The following is a 15,775-nucleotide window of genomic DNA, read 5'->3' as shown; positions in this document are numbered from 1 at the left end:
AAAAGGTGGTGAGGCAACTGAACTTTTGGTGAACTCCCCATCCTGCCAAGAAAGTAAGATAACTAAATGTTTCTCTCTGGATTTGCTTCTTTCCATCATGCACACCTTCACAATTATGTCAAGTGTCATTTTAAGAACAGAAGCAGACATATTCATAGCATTATTTAGCACTAACACAGCAACAGTATAAACATTTGAACTACATGTGGCATTGAGTGAAACCAGGTATTTTTATGTTAATGAAGATATGTAAAAACATTTTATGTGCTTTAGTAAGAGCAAATACAACTGAAAAATGGAAAATTGTGATATATCATAACTTGATAACAACCCATAACTTGAACCACAGAGGTGAGTTGGAAAAATACTGTATTTATATAGATGGTGCCATCTGCTGGACGAGCTTGGAGTAGCTAAACGTCATGGTGTTTAGAGTGACAATGTTTCCACATGTGAGATGGTTATAATAATAACTATGTAACCACTACAGAAGGACCCAGTTTATTTAATACCACTGTAAGCATGTTTGATAAGGTTTCATTTATTTAGACAATCCAAATAAAAGGCACATACCATTGCGCAAGTTGAATAATTTTTCAGACATACATTTTTTTAAATGTAGGAATGTTCAATCTTTCTGCTATTCAGAAAGTCTAGCCTCTTGTATATACAAAATTACTGTTGTTAATGTTCTAATACAAAAGATTTATAAAAAAGGAGGTCATTTCTATTGTAACTATGATATCCTTAGAACTAAAATATTTTTTTACAAAGATATACATTCAACTGCTTTCACAAGGGTCCTGATTTTTTTTCTTTTTTTCTTAAAAATTAAGAGTTTTTGAGAGTCCTTAGCAAGAGTTTTTTTTTTGTATAAATTTGGCAAACATGACATAATAGTGTCTATCTAAATGCATAAGAACATAAGCTATGCTAACATTTTTTTGTTTTAAAAAAAATTGAGAAAAAAAAGACACACATGCACATTGCATTTTTCAATATAAAATCTCAACTCGAGAGCTACAACACTGTCAAATTAACATGGGATTAAAAAAAACATGTTGGTTCAACAGCTACAATGTTTGGGGTCATGCAACCTCAATCTCATTCCATTACTTTAATGGATACAAACTAGCATTTTGGCCACAATTCCTTCAGACCGCAATCCTAAACTATATCATCAGAGAGAAACATGTAGAATGTACAGCAGGTTTGCCATATCACAGTAGATCATGATACATTTGGACGGCTGTCCTTGTACTCTTTAACTTCTTAAGCTCAAAGTGGCAAATTTGGTAAATATTAGAATACCAAAGCCTCAAGGCTTAATACAAACTAAATTTAAGTACAATGTATAGGCATATTGTTTCATAAGTTTGTCAAGTTCATAATTATAGGGTTCTCCAAGAATCTCCAAAGTGAAAGGTTCTTGGACTTGGCCTGGGCATTTAACATATTCGTCATTTTAAAACAACAGCGTGCAGAAAAACTAAAGTTAATTGACTGTTCCAACAGTAACAGACTGGAAAAGCTTCACTACCTGACTTGATCTTTTACAATCCAGCCACAAGAGGGCCCTAAGTGCTGGTTGTTTCACCAGAACACTGAAGGACTCTGAATTGATCTGTATAATACTGCTGTTTTTGTTCCTTTGATATGTTTTCAGTGCAAGACTCCATCGTGACTTCATAATCAGCACTATGAGTTAAAACCGCAAGAGTCTGCAGAACATAATAATGCAGGACAATGATGATGTCCGCTTAAAAGACTAAAACAACTTAAAATACATTAATATGTTCACTGTACAAGTTAAGTTACTGTACCTTGAGAGCACACCTACCTTCTGAGAAAGAACTCTATAGCACTGTAACAAAAATATTCTTCCATCCAAGTGGAAGATGCTCCCTTTTCCTAGACTCTTCTTCTCTACATTAAATAGCAATTAGCAGTCTATACTCAAAAAAAAAAAAAAAAAAACGTAGAAAAAATGTCCACCAAATGAGTTGACAGTGAGACAGGTAATATGTAAAACATTAGAAAGAGCATCCTCTGTTATTGCTAGAGTCCTTTTCTGACTTCATGTACAAAAGCATGCATATGTCGATGCTTTTGTTATGAAGCAGATCACAGTAACTTTTCTCTACTTTGCTACTATAAAGTTCCTGCTCCTGATGGATCCTGTTCGATCTCTACTCAAGTGTTCTGCATCTCTACCAGTCATCTGCACTACCTAACGCACAGACTGGCAGCACAGTTGTGGGTAACTGACTCCAGGATTTGAAGAAGTAAAAATGTTCTTCGAGGTGCAAATAATGGAGTCTGTTGTTTCACTTCATTTTCCCTTTCCTTATGATCAGTCCAGTCCACTACTCTTTACCAGGGCGGTGAGGAGGGCAAAACTTGGGACAGAAAAGACATGCTCTCCACTGGCCTCATGGCGATGTTAAGTGGGCCGGTGATATTCATTGGCATCGTGTGGGTGGTTATGGCGACAGGGTGTGCAATGTTCATGGGGGCGGTGGCGGGGATGTTGACGGAGGCAATGTTGACTGGCCCGGTGATGGTGACTGGGTGCTGGAGGCTCATTGGAGAGGTGATATTGACCGTATTGGTGCTAATGTTCATTTGGGCCGCAATGGTGACAGGATTGTTGTTGTTGGAGTTGACCCTGTTCATTGCTGTGGTGATGGGAGCAGATATGGTCACTGGAGTGGCTGAGGCAGAGTTACAGACTTCATTACCCTCTATACAAGAAAAAAATAAAAATAAAGAAATTAATGTCAATACAGCTTATTTATTAAGAAAATGTGCAAACTACTACTATTTTATCTCTGTCTCATATACCTTAAACAAGTGAATCACAAAAGTATGTTTTAAGTGTAGTCAGTGAAGTAATATGTGGATATACATTCAGGATGTATAATGACAAATACTGTAGGATATAAGACTGTTTACTTTTGGTCACTGTGTAGAGTATTCACCAGATCCATGGCAAATTAAGTAATCCTACATTAGTATAGCGCTTGTCCAGAAGTTCAAAGTTGCTTTACAATGTTGTGCGGTATTCATTCCCTTGTCAGTGTTTGTAAGACGCTATTGTAGCCAGAGCTGCCTTGGGGTAGACTGGGAAAACCGAGGCTGTCAAGCTGAGCCATCAACCCCTCCACTCATCACCAATCATGCATATACAACATTCATACCAGGTAATGTGAGTGAAATGTCTTGCCTAAGGGCAACCACATTCACTAGAGCCACATTTGTCACACTCTGGCACTTAGTATTGCCAGTGATGATAGTTGCAGAATCTTTATTACCTTTATTACAGGAGTTAAAGTTGGCCTGCCCGTGGGTCTTCAAATGGCTGGTGATGTAGGCAGCACTCAGCATCTTTCCACAGATGCTGCAGGTGACTTTTCCCTCATGTCTGATCATGTGGGAGCGGAGTCGGTCTTTGGTGGCAAAAGCAGAGGTACAGGCCTGCAGAAAGGTCGTTGGGCTTAAAAATCACCATCATGGTATGACTGAATACTGCAAAACTAGTAATGACTTACAGTTACTTGACATTTGAATGGCCTTTCTGAGGAATGCACATGCTTCACATGGCAGCTCAAGTGATCTGGTCTGGAAAAACAAAAGCATTTTTAAATATCTCACAAATGACAACAGTGGATTTACAGAAGTATATTTCTTAAGAAGATGGTATTTTATTTATTATACACATATCTAAAGTGTGCAGGTCTGTTGATATGCTCTGCTTGCTTTTATAATGAGTGACTGAGCTTTTCGGGACGTCTTTATGACCAGCCAATGGTGGTTGATTCTCCTTGACCAATGTAGCGTGAGTCAGTTTGACCTAATTTCAAAAGAGCGCACCAGTGATGCAGGGCTTACGTTAAAAACTTTGGTTTATGTTCAGTAAATTCTGTTTACTACTAGCACTATATATTTTTGTGTGAGTCATGAATCAGTGATTTTGTTTAATTTAAAGAAAACCTGGAGATAGAATATGTAGGTTACACAGTTCTACTAAATTCAATGTACATATAAACTAAATTAGAAAACAAGCCAAAAACACTAATGACATTTATTTTCCATCATATGTGTTTTTAAATAATATATGTAAAATGTGAATTTTGAACACCAAATCCCATATTTATTTGCTGCATTCCTCGCAATGGCCCTGACAAAACACTTACTTGCCTCCTGACCCTTAACGTTAAACACCAGCATTCACAAACTCATGTTGGCACTGATCCACCAGAAACATAATTCAGCTTGTTAGCCGAGTTATGTTGATAGTTCATATTAATGGGGTGAGTAAGAAGAAACATGCCACTGGCAGCTGCTCAACATGGAAAGTTTCACGCTGTTCAAAGCCTTTTCTGATCTAAATGAGTGGAGTCTAGTGGAATCCAAGCAGCTGAGTTTTGAACTGGAATTTGACTCTCTTTTTGGTGTTGATGCTCAGGGCGACTCTACAGATCTATTGAATTGGCAGTGACTCTTTGACCTGTTATTCAGTCTGTATTCACACTTTCCCGTACATACGCTGACAAACACTTAGCACACGTCACCATGTTGGACCCAAGCCTAAACTGCCCTACACAGCACAGTGCTAGTGTTACGGCTCGTCATGGCTACTCAGCTCAAGTTATGCAGCAGGACAAATCTCCTCTAGTCTAATGTAACACAGATACTTTCTAATAAGATGCTTGGATGCTAAATATTTGTCCCATACCCAGTGAATGTGACTGGACCATTAGCGCACAGTTCAGTGGATTCTCTGGGGAAACAGACACTGTGACGCACTGGCGGGAAGCTCAAAGTGACAAGTGACGCCCCCCTCCCCCCTCCTCTGGTCAGGACTTAGTGCTCTCATCTGCCAATTAAAACATGTGCCCAAGAAGACACGATTCTGATGTGTATATTAAGTGTGAAAATACCATCCCACCATGTATAGAACTAAACTAAATGTATTCTTATACTTTGTACTATCAGTACTTCCACTTGCTCATTGAATGAGTTATACAAACTATTATATTTAACATTAGAAAAGGACTTTAAGTTAAGTCTTTACCATAACACATTATTTCAAACTATGTTTATTTCTTTACTTTGGTTCCAAGATGCACTGTGACATAATAAAGGCATTCAACTAACACTAGGCAGCAAAACTACAAACATAATATGTAGCAACAAACCACATAGTATGTAAAATAAATGTAGAATAAACCACTATTTATTCCACACTTGACTCAACTTGAATTCAGTATTTATGTTTTTATCTACGGAGACTGTAGATACAAAAAACTGACATATATTTGAGTGTGTTTATCCAGTAGTTTTTAGCTCACCTGGAGAAGCCCTTCCCACACACTGAGCACACATAGGGCTTGTGTACACCCCCATCATGAGAGCGCACGTGGTAGGTCATGCGGTCTTTTCTCTTGAAGCGCTGCTGGCAGATGGGGCACTCAAACGGCTTCTCGTCTGAATGGGACAACTTATGGCGATTTAGGTGATAGACATCACGGAAAGCCTTTCCGCACATCTCACAGCCATGGTTCTTCTTCACAGGCTTGGCCGGTTTCTTCACCACATTTTGTTGCTGCTGCATATTGGCCATGGAAGAAGGTGTCATGATGCTAGTACCTGAGGACACTGAAGTGGTTGCAGTGGACAGGATGCCTGCTGCAGTGGAGATGTACGAGGGGTTACCGTTGTTCTCTCGGGGCATGCTGGAGATCATGGGTACCATTGTGGGGGCTGTCTGCAGTACTTTCTTTGGCCGTGACACCATCTTGATGCCTGTGTGGCTGGACTCATGGCGCCGCAGGTGGTAGCTGTCTCGAAAGGCCTTGTGGCAGAAGCTGCACACAAATGGTGTCTTTCCTTTGTGCTCCTTTTTTATGATGGGCACTGGGGGGCGCACTCCTCCGCCACCAGCCACACTGTCGGCTGCACTGGACGGAGGCTTCTGTTCCATTTGGATGGGAAGCACAGGCTTCTGGTCAACTGGTTCAGCTCCTGCATTGAGAAGTGGTAGCAGGCTGTTCTGGGCCACCTGATGCTGATGGTGGAGGGCGTCATTGGCCTGCTGAAAGAACATAAACGCACATTTCATAAGTAACCTAATACAAGTATTGGGTTAAATGTAGCTCTGAAAATAGACCATTCAATAAATGCTAGTGAAAGAAGAGGAGTACAACAAGTACAAGACTGCTAATGACAGCTGTGCCATCACAAACAGTCTGCTCCTTAAAAACAACCCAGTGCTACACAGGAAGTAACTCTTTAATTATCAAAGTACAAGACAGGCAGTTGTACTACCAAAAGAAGAATTCACAGATGCCACATGATAACTGATCCCATCATGACGCTGCAGATTCACCATGTGACTGCCAACTGCCATGTAAGCATACCAAATAAGACGCACAGGGGGAGCCATTGCAGGAGCCCTCCGCAGACACTAATGTGTGACATTAGGTAATGATATGCTTCATAAAAAGGAGCTGGCTCATTGTTAGAATAAAAGAAAGCTTTTAAATGAGTCAGCTTTTTCTGATGTCTCGATTTAGCATTCTGGTACTCAATCTAAACTGCAAATTACATGACCAAGTTGAAAACTTTCACATTAGGAATTGTTAAATAGAAAAAAAAAAAAGATTGTTGTCTAACATCAATGAAGGAGGGCATGAAGAAATGCTTGACCTTTCTCTTTGAGGCTCAATCACCCATTTAAGAAGGCCAGTCAAGAAGACAGCAGCGAAAACATGGGCAAGGGTCACAATAGAAAAATGACCAGCAATGTCCTCCTTATGTCACCCAGTCTATTGTAGAGGACACAAATCTGAGCAGTGATGCACTCTGGCCTCAGCAGGGGATCTTTGTATACACATCTTCATTGATTTGGCTCATGTATTCATTAGACTGCACATTGTTTATCTGACAACCATGCAGCTAAACTAGTCATCATTCCCTCACAGGCTCAGGAACTAAAGAAACTACCAACTAGTGTATAGTGTCCACAGCTGCTAACTAACAATGCCACCTTTCCTGATTAGTCATGATGATGCCAGCAATACACCATCCAATGCCATGACACATCCAGAGGTACTTTGTGTTTGGGGCCTGTATTGTGGTACTTGTCTATGGCCCATGAGTTACACAGAGGTGGCCAGATTTGTGAGCTGGTGTGCTTTCACGCAGCTCCAAGCGTTTTGACCCAAATGTGCTCTGACAAGTGGGGCTGCTATCTCATAAATAACATCAAAATGGAGGGAATGTCTAGACGGATGTACTGTAAAATTGAGTCATATTACACCTCTATATTTAAAGATAACAAAGTCAACATCACATTCATTCAACTTTGAGTCATGTATGAAAGGATTAAGGATGCCTAAAGAACACTTGTATTAAAAAAGGTGAGTATTTTATGGAACACAGCAGTACAGACTACAAATTCCCATTAGCAAATGCAAAACTACAGTTCAAATAAATGGGTTAAGTAAGGAAAATCACGTAGTAAGGTTGGGACAAGAAACTACTCCCACAAAATGAGACGAGGCCGTAAATGCTGTGTTCAGTTCACCATTTTGGCCTCAATATTTAATGTACTTTGATTATATATTTTAGTATGCAATTCACCATCTAGAAGAATATAAATAAAAAATGGTAAACACATTCCTTTAATGTAAACAAATTGATCAAACTCTATATTTTTTGTCTTACATCACTATTGGCTGCTGTACTTCAAAAGAGATTTGAAGAATGCATTGTGCCCTGTCTATTCAATAAAGGTGCAAATTTGTCATCTACAAAGGGCTAATTATTCTGCAATATAAAATACTAAATAAAATGGGACTTCTGCTGCAGGTTACAGTTAAGAAACAATGCAACATCATTTCTCGCTTAATTCTGTTTTAAGTAACAGAGACACCACACACTACATCAAAACTTGTTGTACAAACTAAAAACAACCAGTTTTGATAAAGCCCAAAGTAAGGACAGACATTCTAACCTCTGAGCGGGGAATAACCATGACTTCAGAAAAGAGGCGCTAATCCATTAAAGCACACATACCACCTCTTGTTATGTAAATCCAAATGGCATTCAGTTGTATATTTAATTTATTCAAAAAAACTCTCAAGTGTCTTTCCTTCCCAATATCCTTTGTTATCCCAGAATTACAGTTTAAGGTACAAATAAAAAAGAACCTACAGATATCGTATAGATAATGCAGCTACTTTGTCTTATATTTAGGTACAAACTAAAGCATTTAAAATGAGCCAATAAAAAAGCAGAGAAAACTATACGTTGACAAAAATAGCTTTTGTCACATATTGTTGTTTATATGACTTATGGCTTTATGAGCTTAAATGAATACAAAACTGAAAGTGACAGTGTGAGGTACACAATACATGCAGAGTGTTTGGCTCCGTGCCAGCTGCCGCACAACAAACCACTGTCCATCTGCCTTTTTCACTGGAAACACACAACTGAAAAGATGGCAACAAAAACTGTTACACTAGACTATACGCTGTGTAATTAATCAAATTTTGATTGAAAACAAGTTGTCATTTCTAATCTTCAGTATACTTAGGTCTTTTAAATTGAGGGGTCTACAGCCAACCCTCTGTCAGCAAGTCTGATGTGGAACAGAGTGCCATCTTTAGAGAAAAAGTTTAAATTTCCTAAATAAATAGTGATATCAGTTTTGTCATTTAGGTCAAACTTTGTGTCACTTCATTTACAACTCATTACTACTTTGAGAGTAATGATGTCACTCTCTCTTTGCTAAGTACAGTAGCACTAGATGGCGCAGTTAATTAGTGACCAGTGTGCAGAGGGTTGTTTCTGGCACACACTACATCACAAAATAAGATCAGGGTCCCAGTGCAAAATGTTTTCCATCTTATGAAATTAGGTAAAATTTAATAAGCACTTTACACTGATATAAATCTAGGGGGAAAAAAATTAGATGAACCTTAAAAGTTCTAGATATAAATTGATATAAATTTCAGACATTTTTAGGCGCTGGGGGTCATTGTGTAAGCGTCTCTCAATGAGTCAATGCACTTTTGCCCAAGAGCCTTTTAATGATGGAGTTTTGCAACAATATAAGCAAAGGCTCTGGAAAAGAAGTGCCTCGGCCAAATTAAATCAAATTAACTAATGGGAAGCTGAAGCCTAAACCTCGTTAACTCTCTGGGCCAGACCCGGTAGAGGCACAAAGTTCTCTGGGTGTTGTGCTATCAGCAGCTGAGATTTACTAACACTTGGATAAACGCCACGAAGCATGAAGCATTAATGCAGCAGTAATACAAATAATATCAATGTTACAGAAACACTATTCCCAGGCTTTATAAGTGGATTGAACCCGCTCCACAGCCTCAGTCCCAGGTCCGTGTTCATGTAACGGTGCAGACTCCAGCCTCACTTCAATGCTCCCGCATGTTTTACTGGCTTAGACTTAGCAAACAAAGTTCACGAAAAAGATACGCGCTCGGGTTATCAAGCAAATGCAGTTTTGTAACAGTAAATCAAATCAAGGACACGTTTTCTGAGGGATGTTTGAAAATAAATGATTTTGTTGTAGCGTCATTCCGTAAGCTTCACAGCTGGAAGCCTGGATTCATATACCATTGTTTTGCCAGGTTAATCGTTTTTTGCGTAAAATGGTTAAAAAAAATAAATTTGCCGCGAATATAAAGCTCCTGTTGTTTTAGCGATAAGTTTGCACAATAATTTAGTGCCCTTCTCGAGCGATCAACTTACTTGGAAAAGAAACGTACTCCAGCTCGGCTCCATTTCCACACTTACTAATTCTGTAGGGAAGCCTAGTAGAAGCCTACAACAAAGCAACCAAACATGGCAGCTGAAACAACTTCCGGTAACCTCACGGACGGAACCACTTTACACACATGGCAGGGGACATGCCGAAAACTCATTATAAAACAAGCGCGTTTAGAGTTTATTGGTCTGATTTCATGTATACTAGAGTCAATTTAATAAGTGATACCTATACATGTGCTGACATAACAACTACAGAATCACGGTTTCTGATAAAAGATTGTATATTCAAATATTTGTACACCCCTATCGATCTTTCTTTCACTGAGTCCGTAATAGATTTCTTGGAGCAAACTGTTATCGCATGTGCTTTAGCAGCATTTGCGCTTTCATTGATCTTTTTTAATCATCCCAATCATACGACTATTGTTTCATCTGCAAGTTTTTGAAAGTACAAGCCAATGTGCGTTATTCCTAGGTGCCCTATTTCCTATTGGCCTGTAGTAGGAGAGGGATGAATGAAGTCCTCCATAAAAAGGGAAAGCCCGCCACCCTCCGCTCCAGCGCTAATAACATTTAGAAGAAGTGCGGCAGTATAAACTATCCACGCCAAGTCTAAACTTTATCACCTTATGAATAACTAACACAAGTCGTGGCAAGCAAAGTAGTCTCATCTGATATCAACAAATGAGCTTAATTATTACAAAGTGCAACTATACTGAATCTTTGACTTGTTTTGGTCATTCATTTCTATAATTCTATGGTATTTCAGTTGCCTAGACATTTCATAAAATATAACGACCTTTCTCGTGTATAAAACCAGAATAACAGAACTGAACCGATTATTACCCCTATATTTTGCAGCTGACTGTTATTCAGAAAACAAACAGCAGAGGTCACTCATGTCCATTTACGCCAATGCTGCGTTGAAATGCTGGAGGAAATTTCTCTTTATTTTATTCTCTTTCACAAATGGGAAATGTGCTTCACGAAATCTGATTAATTTAATCTTTACTGCAATACAAACAGACCTATAATTCTTAAGCAACACATTTTATTTCTCAGACTGATGCAATGTAAACATCGAAATAGCGAAATATACGATAAGCTCCTGAATGCAGCACAAGTTTCCACATTTCCACACACCTTCTGCCTGTCCCATGGACCAATTATGATGAAAACTTCTAAGATGCCGGCTTCTGCCCCCTGGTGCAGGTAGGCTGTTGTCCTGTCCACTTGTAATATTTGCACTGTTTTATTTAACATTGTCGTAGTCTATTATGGACAGAATCAGTCCCTGAGGGGAGAGGGAATGAGGGCAAAGCAGATTAAAGGAGAGCATTACACACAAGCTGTAGTCTGGAGTGAGAACAACAACCATGCTTCTTCTGTATTATTCATTCAAATGCTAAATACTTTGAATGTCAAGTTGCTTAGAAATTGCTTAAAAAGTTCTATATTTCACACAACCGTGTTTATATTAAGTGTGCTGTGTATATGCATGCACGTGCAGATTTAATAGCCCAATGTGTTGTGAGGATATCAGATTTTATTGAAGTATGAGATAATGTTGAGATAATGAGCATGACTATGACAATGATGCTCTTATTAGGCTAAAAGAAAAAATACTAAAAATTGAAAATAGGCCAATTAGGTTATAAACTAGGGCTGATCGATCATGGCAAAAATCACAATACTTGTTTTAGTTTTAAAAGCCTATACAGAAAAGTTTCTTTGCTTCAGGTTCTGAGGGACAGAATAAGCGCACACATCATTTCGAATTTAATTTATTGTATTTTCGATGACATCATAGACCTATTACAAATATTATAAAGCATTTAGGAGCATTTATGTTTGGATCTGAATTTAGATGCAATTTATGTGTGATTTTGTATAAACTAATTCAAACTACATTTTTCATGTTTTTCTTACAGATAATCATGCAGTTTGTTGGAACCCTTCAAATATAGATGCCACAAGCCTGTGTGAGAGGCAGTCACTGATTCAGCAATATAAATACTACAACCATGTTTCATCTAATGAAGAAAGACAAAGAGAAGGAGTTGGAGAAGAAAGAAAAGAAAGACAGAAAGGACAAGAAAGAGCGAATGTCTCAGGCTGAGCTGAAGAGTCTCGAGGAGATGAGTATACGCAGGGGATTCTTCAACCTAAACCGTGGAAGCACAAAGAGGGAGTCCAAGGCCAGGTTGGAAATTTCCGGACCTATTCCAATTAAAGTAGTGAGCAATACTGAGCTGAACCTTACAGACCTGGGACCTAACAGCGAACATGAACATAACAGAGGCATTATAAGTGTATCTGAAAATGTGAAAATAAGTAATCAAGAACATCCACGGAACTCTGTTAAAGAGAGAGCTGCTAAATTTGAGGAACTTGCAAGCTCCGGGCCCAGGCATGTGCCCCAGAAGTCCATAAAAGTTGTCATTCCAGAGTTAGTAGAAAAGACCTTCCCTGGAGTGGACCTTCAACTTCCTTATTTCATTCGTCCTCCTGTACCAGACCCAAGGGAACTCAACCTACAACGGCGAACCACTGGTGATTTTGGCTTTTCTTTACGCCGTTCCACCATGTTAGAAAGGCAACCTGATGGGAAGGTGTCTCGCCACGTTGTGCACTTTGCAGAGCCCGGGGCTGGGACCAAGGAGCGAGCTCTTGGTTTGGTTCCAGGGGACAGGTTGTTGGAGATCAATGGCATGAACGTAGAGAACAAGAGCAGGGATGAGATTGTGGAGATGATTCGTCAGTCTGGAGACTTGGTCCGTCTCAAGGTCCAGCCGATTATTGAACTGAGTGAGCTGAGTCGTATCTGGATGAGGAGCACTGAAAGCCTTCGCAAAGACGACTCTGAGGTACGTAGAGTTGAATCAGATTTTGACACTTCAATTTAGAGACCCAAACATCAGGTCTACTTGTGGGGATCATCTGATAAGTGACTGCAGTGCTGATTTTTATAATAAACACAATATATTTTAAGGAACGTATGATACAGATTTTTTTCAGTCAATACAATATTAACTATTTGTTTCACTGTTATCAATAACAGATTTTTGTGGTTCAGTATTTAAAATCTAAAGCAAGGCCCAAAGGTTGTTCCAAAGTTTGCAAATAAACGTTTCACTTTTGAAAATAATAACAAAATCTATTTTCTTAAATATAATACATACATATTGGCTTACTCGCCAGCTAGCCAGTCAGTCACCAGCTAGCCGTTCCAGCAAGAGAATCCAAATGAATGCATACTAGTACGCTGAGCAATTTGGGAATGGCAACCCAGGACTTTTGAGTACTATTTGTAGTCACAGTATTTGTAGTCACAGTTTTTTTTAATTTAAACACAAAGTGTAACTTTAAAGCTTCTTCTGGTACCAAGTAATTCTTTTTATTTGCTCAGTCATGTAACAATAATGATGCTACAATCCTACAAAACTTTCTAGCACCATCCATCCTAAAATGTATTGTGGGGGTAACATTATTTGTATCTTGATTGTTTTCATTGAATCATTGGCTAACACTCTTGACACTGGTAATGAGCTTTGTGTTTTGGGCAGTGCATGCGGTTTTAAACAGTGACCAAGTGAAGAGAATGTGTTGTGGTGTATAATCCCCTACCCCTCCCTTCTCCCCTCTTTGACACCAAACAATGGGACGCTAAAGGAGACAACGGCCCAAACTCTGCCACAACCCATGGCCATATGGTCCACTTGGCTGGCGGCAGCCCATTCATTTTTTCTCACTTGGATTATTAAATGCAACAAGTAACATTGGGACAACCTCTTTAGCTGCCATGGTAAACATTGAGCATTTTTGTGGAAATATAGCAAAAAGTAGGATACTGATAATGAAAAGTACATCTCCAAGGTCAATTTGAATCACTGTTGCAACATTAGGGAATGTTGAAATGACCTAACTAGAGGCATGTCTCTGCCTCTGTCCTACTTTGCACCAATCAAAATATTCATCATTTGACAGGCGATTTTAAAAAAAAAGAAGAAGAAGGAAGTGTACTTGTGAGACTGACCTAGAACCACCAGCACTATTTATAGAGGGATATAAAAAGATGTGGATTGTAGATAAGAGCTTTTCGACAGACAACACATAGTGTTATTAGGATCTGATTGTTGTAGTTCCTAATGGTTTATTTTATTTCTAAGACAATGAGGTAAAAAAGATTCAAATAATGCTGTAAAGCATAGGAAAACTGTGTAATACTTTTAGTTTGTCAATTGTTTTCCCCTGTGAACTTGAGCGCGCACATAAATCCCACATTCTTTATAACACAATATCTTTTTCAATCTAGTAAAATCTAACACTATGCAGACACTGTTAACTAGGAAATGAGCAAGTCTAATCTCCTGTCCATTAGGTCTTGATGAGATATGGGTGTGGCTTCCACAGATAACACTGTTCTCTTTTGACTAAATGCATTTAGAGTGCATAGTGTTTTGTATTCATATCGCTTGTCTTAGGGCTGGGCAATATGGCAATACAATTTTTGAATTGTGATCTGATACCTGTGAAGATTTGCTTTTTTGAGATATGCAGTGACAGGTGGATTTAACCACAGAGAAATGTGAACTCTCAGAAGACAGAGATAGTTGGAGTTACCGGTTAAAAACACTATAAAGCTACTTAATGTTTATGGATTGTGATAAAATTGAATGTATGCCCTTGAAAATTGTGTTGATTTTTGATCTGTTGTTACCCTCACAGATGGGGCCTGGTGACAATTTTTCTGTTTTGATCATATGTATTTAATTTTTTTTTTTTTTATGTCCACGAGTTAAATTTTAAAATGTGGAAATTTAAATTTAATGGTTAATTCAAAATGCAAAGTCATTATTCATTTTCCTTTCTACATTAGCCTGTGGCCATTCGAATGCTGCAAAGTCATCTATAACAATAAACTTCAGTCACAAATTCAAAGTCTGGCCATAATTATTTTCATACAAAATTTCAGTTTGGTTTGATTTTAATTTTCATAATAACATTGTTCAAATTTATGTTGGTGATGTACATTGAACTACATGTATTTGGGCAGATAGCAGTGGTGGCGGTGGTGTTATATCATATAGAGCTCTTAATCTTTGCTCTGTAGCTGCACAATGCTGTGGCCTAGTAACTGACTCAGAGGATTAGCAAGCACCAGCTACATGGTGGCTGGGTGGTGTCATGCTGTGCTAATGCGGTACAGAACTAAATATGACATTTTTAAACACCATATTTTCAATGCAATGTCCAAAAGATCTTGGCTATATATTTCCATGTTTATATTTGTATATCAAACAGGTAAGATATGGGATAAGGGTATACTGTGGTCATCGATATTGTGGTAAAGACTGGGGCAAAGAAATATAAGGCAGTACTTTGAGCACCCCTTTGTGGACTCAAGATGTATGTGCACCTTTAGCCCACATGGCATTAATGTAAAATGTAAATAGACTCAAGATAAGATTGATTGATTATTTATTTATTTATTTATTTATTTATTTATTTATTTATTTATTTATTTATTTATTTATTTATTTATTTATTTATTTATTTATTTATTTATTTATTTATTTATGTGTTTCTTAGTTAGTTAGTTTGTTTGTTTGTTCCTACCCCTATGGCTGACTGAAAACAAGTGGTGGCCTCTCCATGCAGACATTGATACTTTTACAGCTCTAGTAAACTTGGCTTTTGTTAGACACTCTTTTTGTATTAGCTTTAGTAAATTGACTGATTTAGTCTGGTAGGAGTTGAAGCTGTTGCTGTTGTTTTTTCAGGATGAGTGGTCTGTCATCAGAGGAGAACACTTGCAATGGGGAGAGTCCCAGTGATAATTGGCATACTTGTGCAAACTCTATTCATAGCTCTTGTGTATTTCAGCTGCCGTCCCTCTTCTATCACATTACGCCCCTCCACTGCCCGGACCACAGCTTTGACATGCGCTCCAGAACCCCGCCCAGAGGGTGACCCCACA

At 38.5% G+C, this 15,775-nt stretch overlaps 2 protein-coding genes across 2 annotated transcripts; one reads left to right on the top strand and one right to left on the bottom strand.

The window, feature by feature from the left end:
• Positions 1-521: 521 nt before the first annotated feature.
• Positions 522-9,874, bottom strand: LOC117381710 (vascular endothelial zinc finger 1-like). Its single transcript, XM_033978712.2, has 5 exons — positions 9,778-9,874; positions 5,355-6,097; positions 3,552-3,621; positions 3,315-3,477; positions 522-2,744 (listed from the first exon to the last, which is right to left on the bottom strand). The coding sequence occupies exons 1-5, from the start codon at positions 9,808-9,810 to the stop codon at positions 2,374-2,376; spliced, it is 1,380 nt and encodes a 459-aa protein (XP_033834603.1). The 5' UTR covers positions 9,811-9,874; the 3' UTR covers positions 522-2,373.
• Positions 9,875-11,900: 2,026 nt separating this feature from the next.
• Positions 11,901-15,768, top strand: LOC129456816 (unconventional myosin-XVIIIa-like). The gene is made up of 2 exons (XM_055226895.1): positions 11,901-12,662; positions 15,682-15,768. The coding sequence occupies exons 1-2, from the start codon at positions 11,901-11,903 to the stop codon at positions 15,766-15,768; spliced, it is 849 nt and encodes a 282-aa protein (XP_055082870.1).
• The last annotated feature ends 7 nt before the right edge of the window (positions 15,769-15,775 follow it).

Source organism: Periophthalmus magnuspinnatus, chromosome 14, assembly GCF_009829125.3.
Source record: "Periophthalmus magnuspinnatus isolate fPerMag1 chromosome 14, fPerMag1.2.pri, whole genome shotgun sequence".
Lineage (NCBI taxonomy): Eukaryota > Metazoa > Chordata > Actinopteri > Gobiiformes > Gobiidae > Periophthalmus > Periophthalmus magnuspinnatus.
The sequence above is the reverse complement of the archived record's forward strand: the minus strand, read 5'-3'. Positions and strand labels throughout refer to the sequence as shown.

Bases quoted from the DNA above. Each gene is read 5' to 3' on its own strand.
- LOC117381710 (XM_033978712.2), bottom strand. From the start codon at position 9,810: ATGGAGCCGAGCTGGAGTACGTTTCTTTTCCAA. The intron at 3,622-5,354 runs GTGAGCTAAAAA...TTGTTTTTCCAG, and splicing joins TGTGGGAAGGGCTTCTCCAG to ACCAGATCACTTGAGCTGCC. The intron at 2,745-3,314 runs GTAATAAAGATT...TTTCTTGTATAG, and splicing joins CTTTAACTCCTGTAATAAAG to AGGGTAATGAAGTCTGTAAC.
- LOC129456816 (XM_055226895.1), top strand. From the start codon at position 11,901: ATGTCTCAGGCTGAGCTGAAGAGTCTCGAGGAGATGAGTATACGCAGG. The intron at 12,663-15,681 runs GTACGTAGAGTT...TGTGTATTTCAG, and splicing joins TTCGCAAAGACGACTCTGAG to CTGCCGTCCCTCTTCTATCA.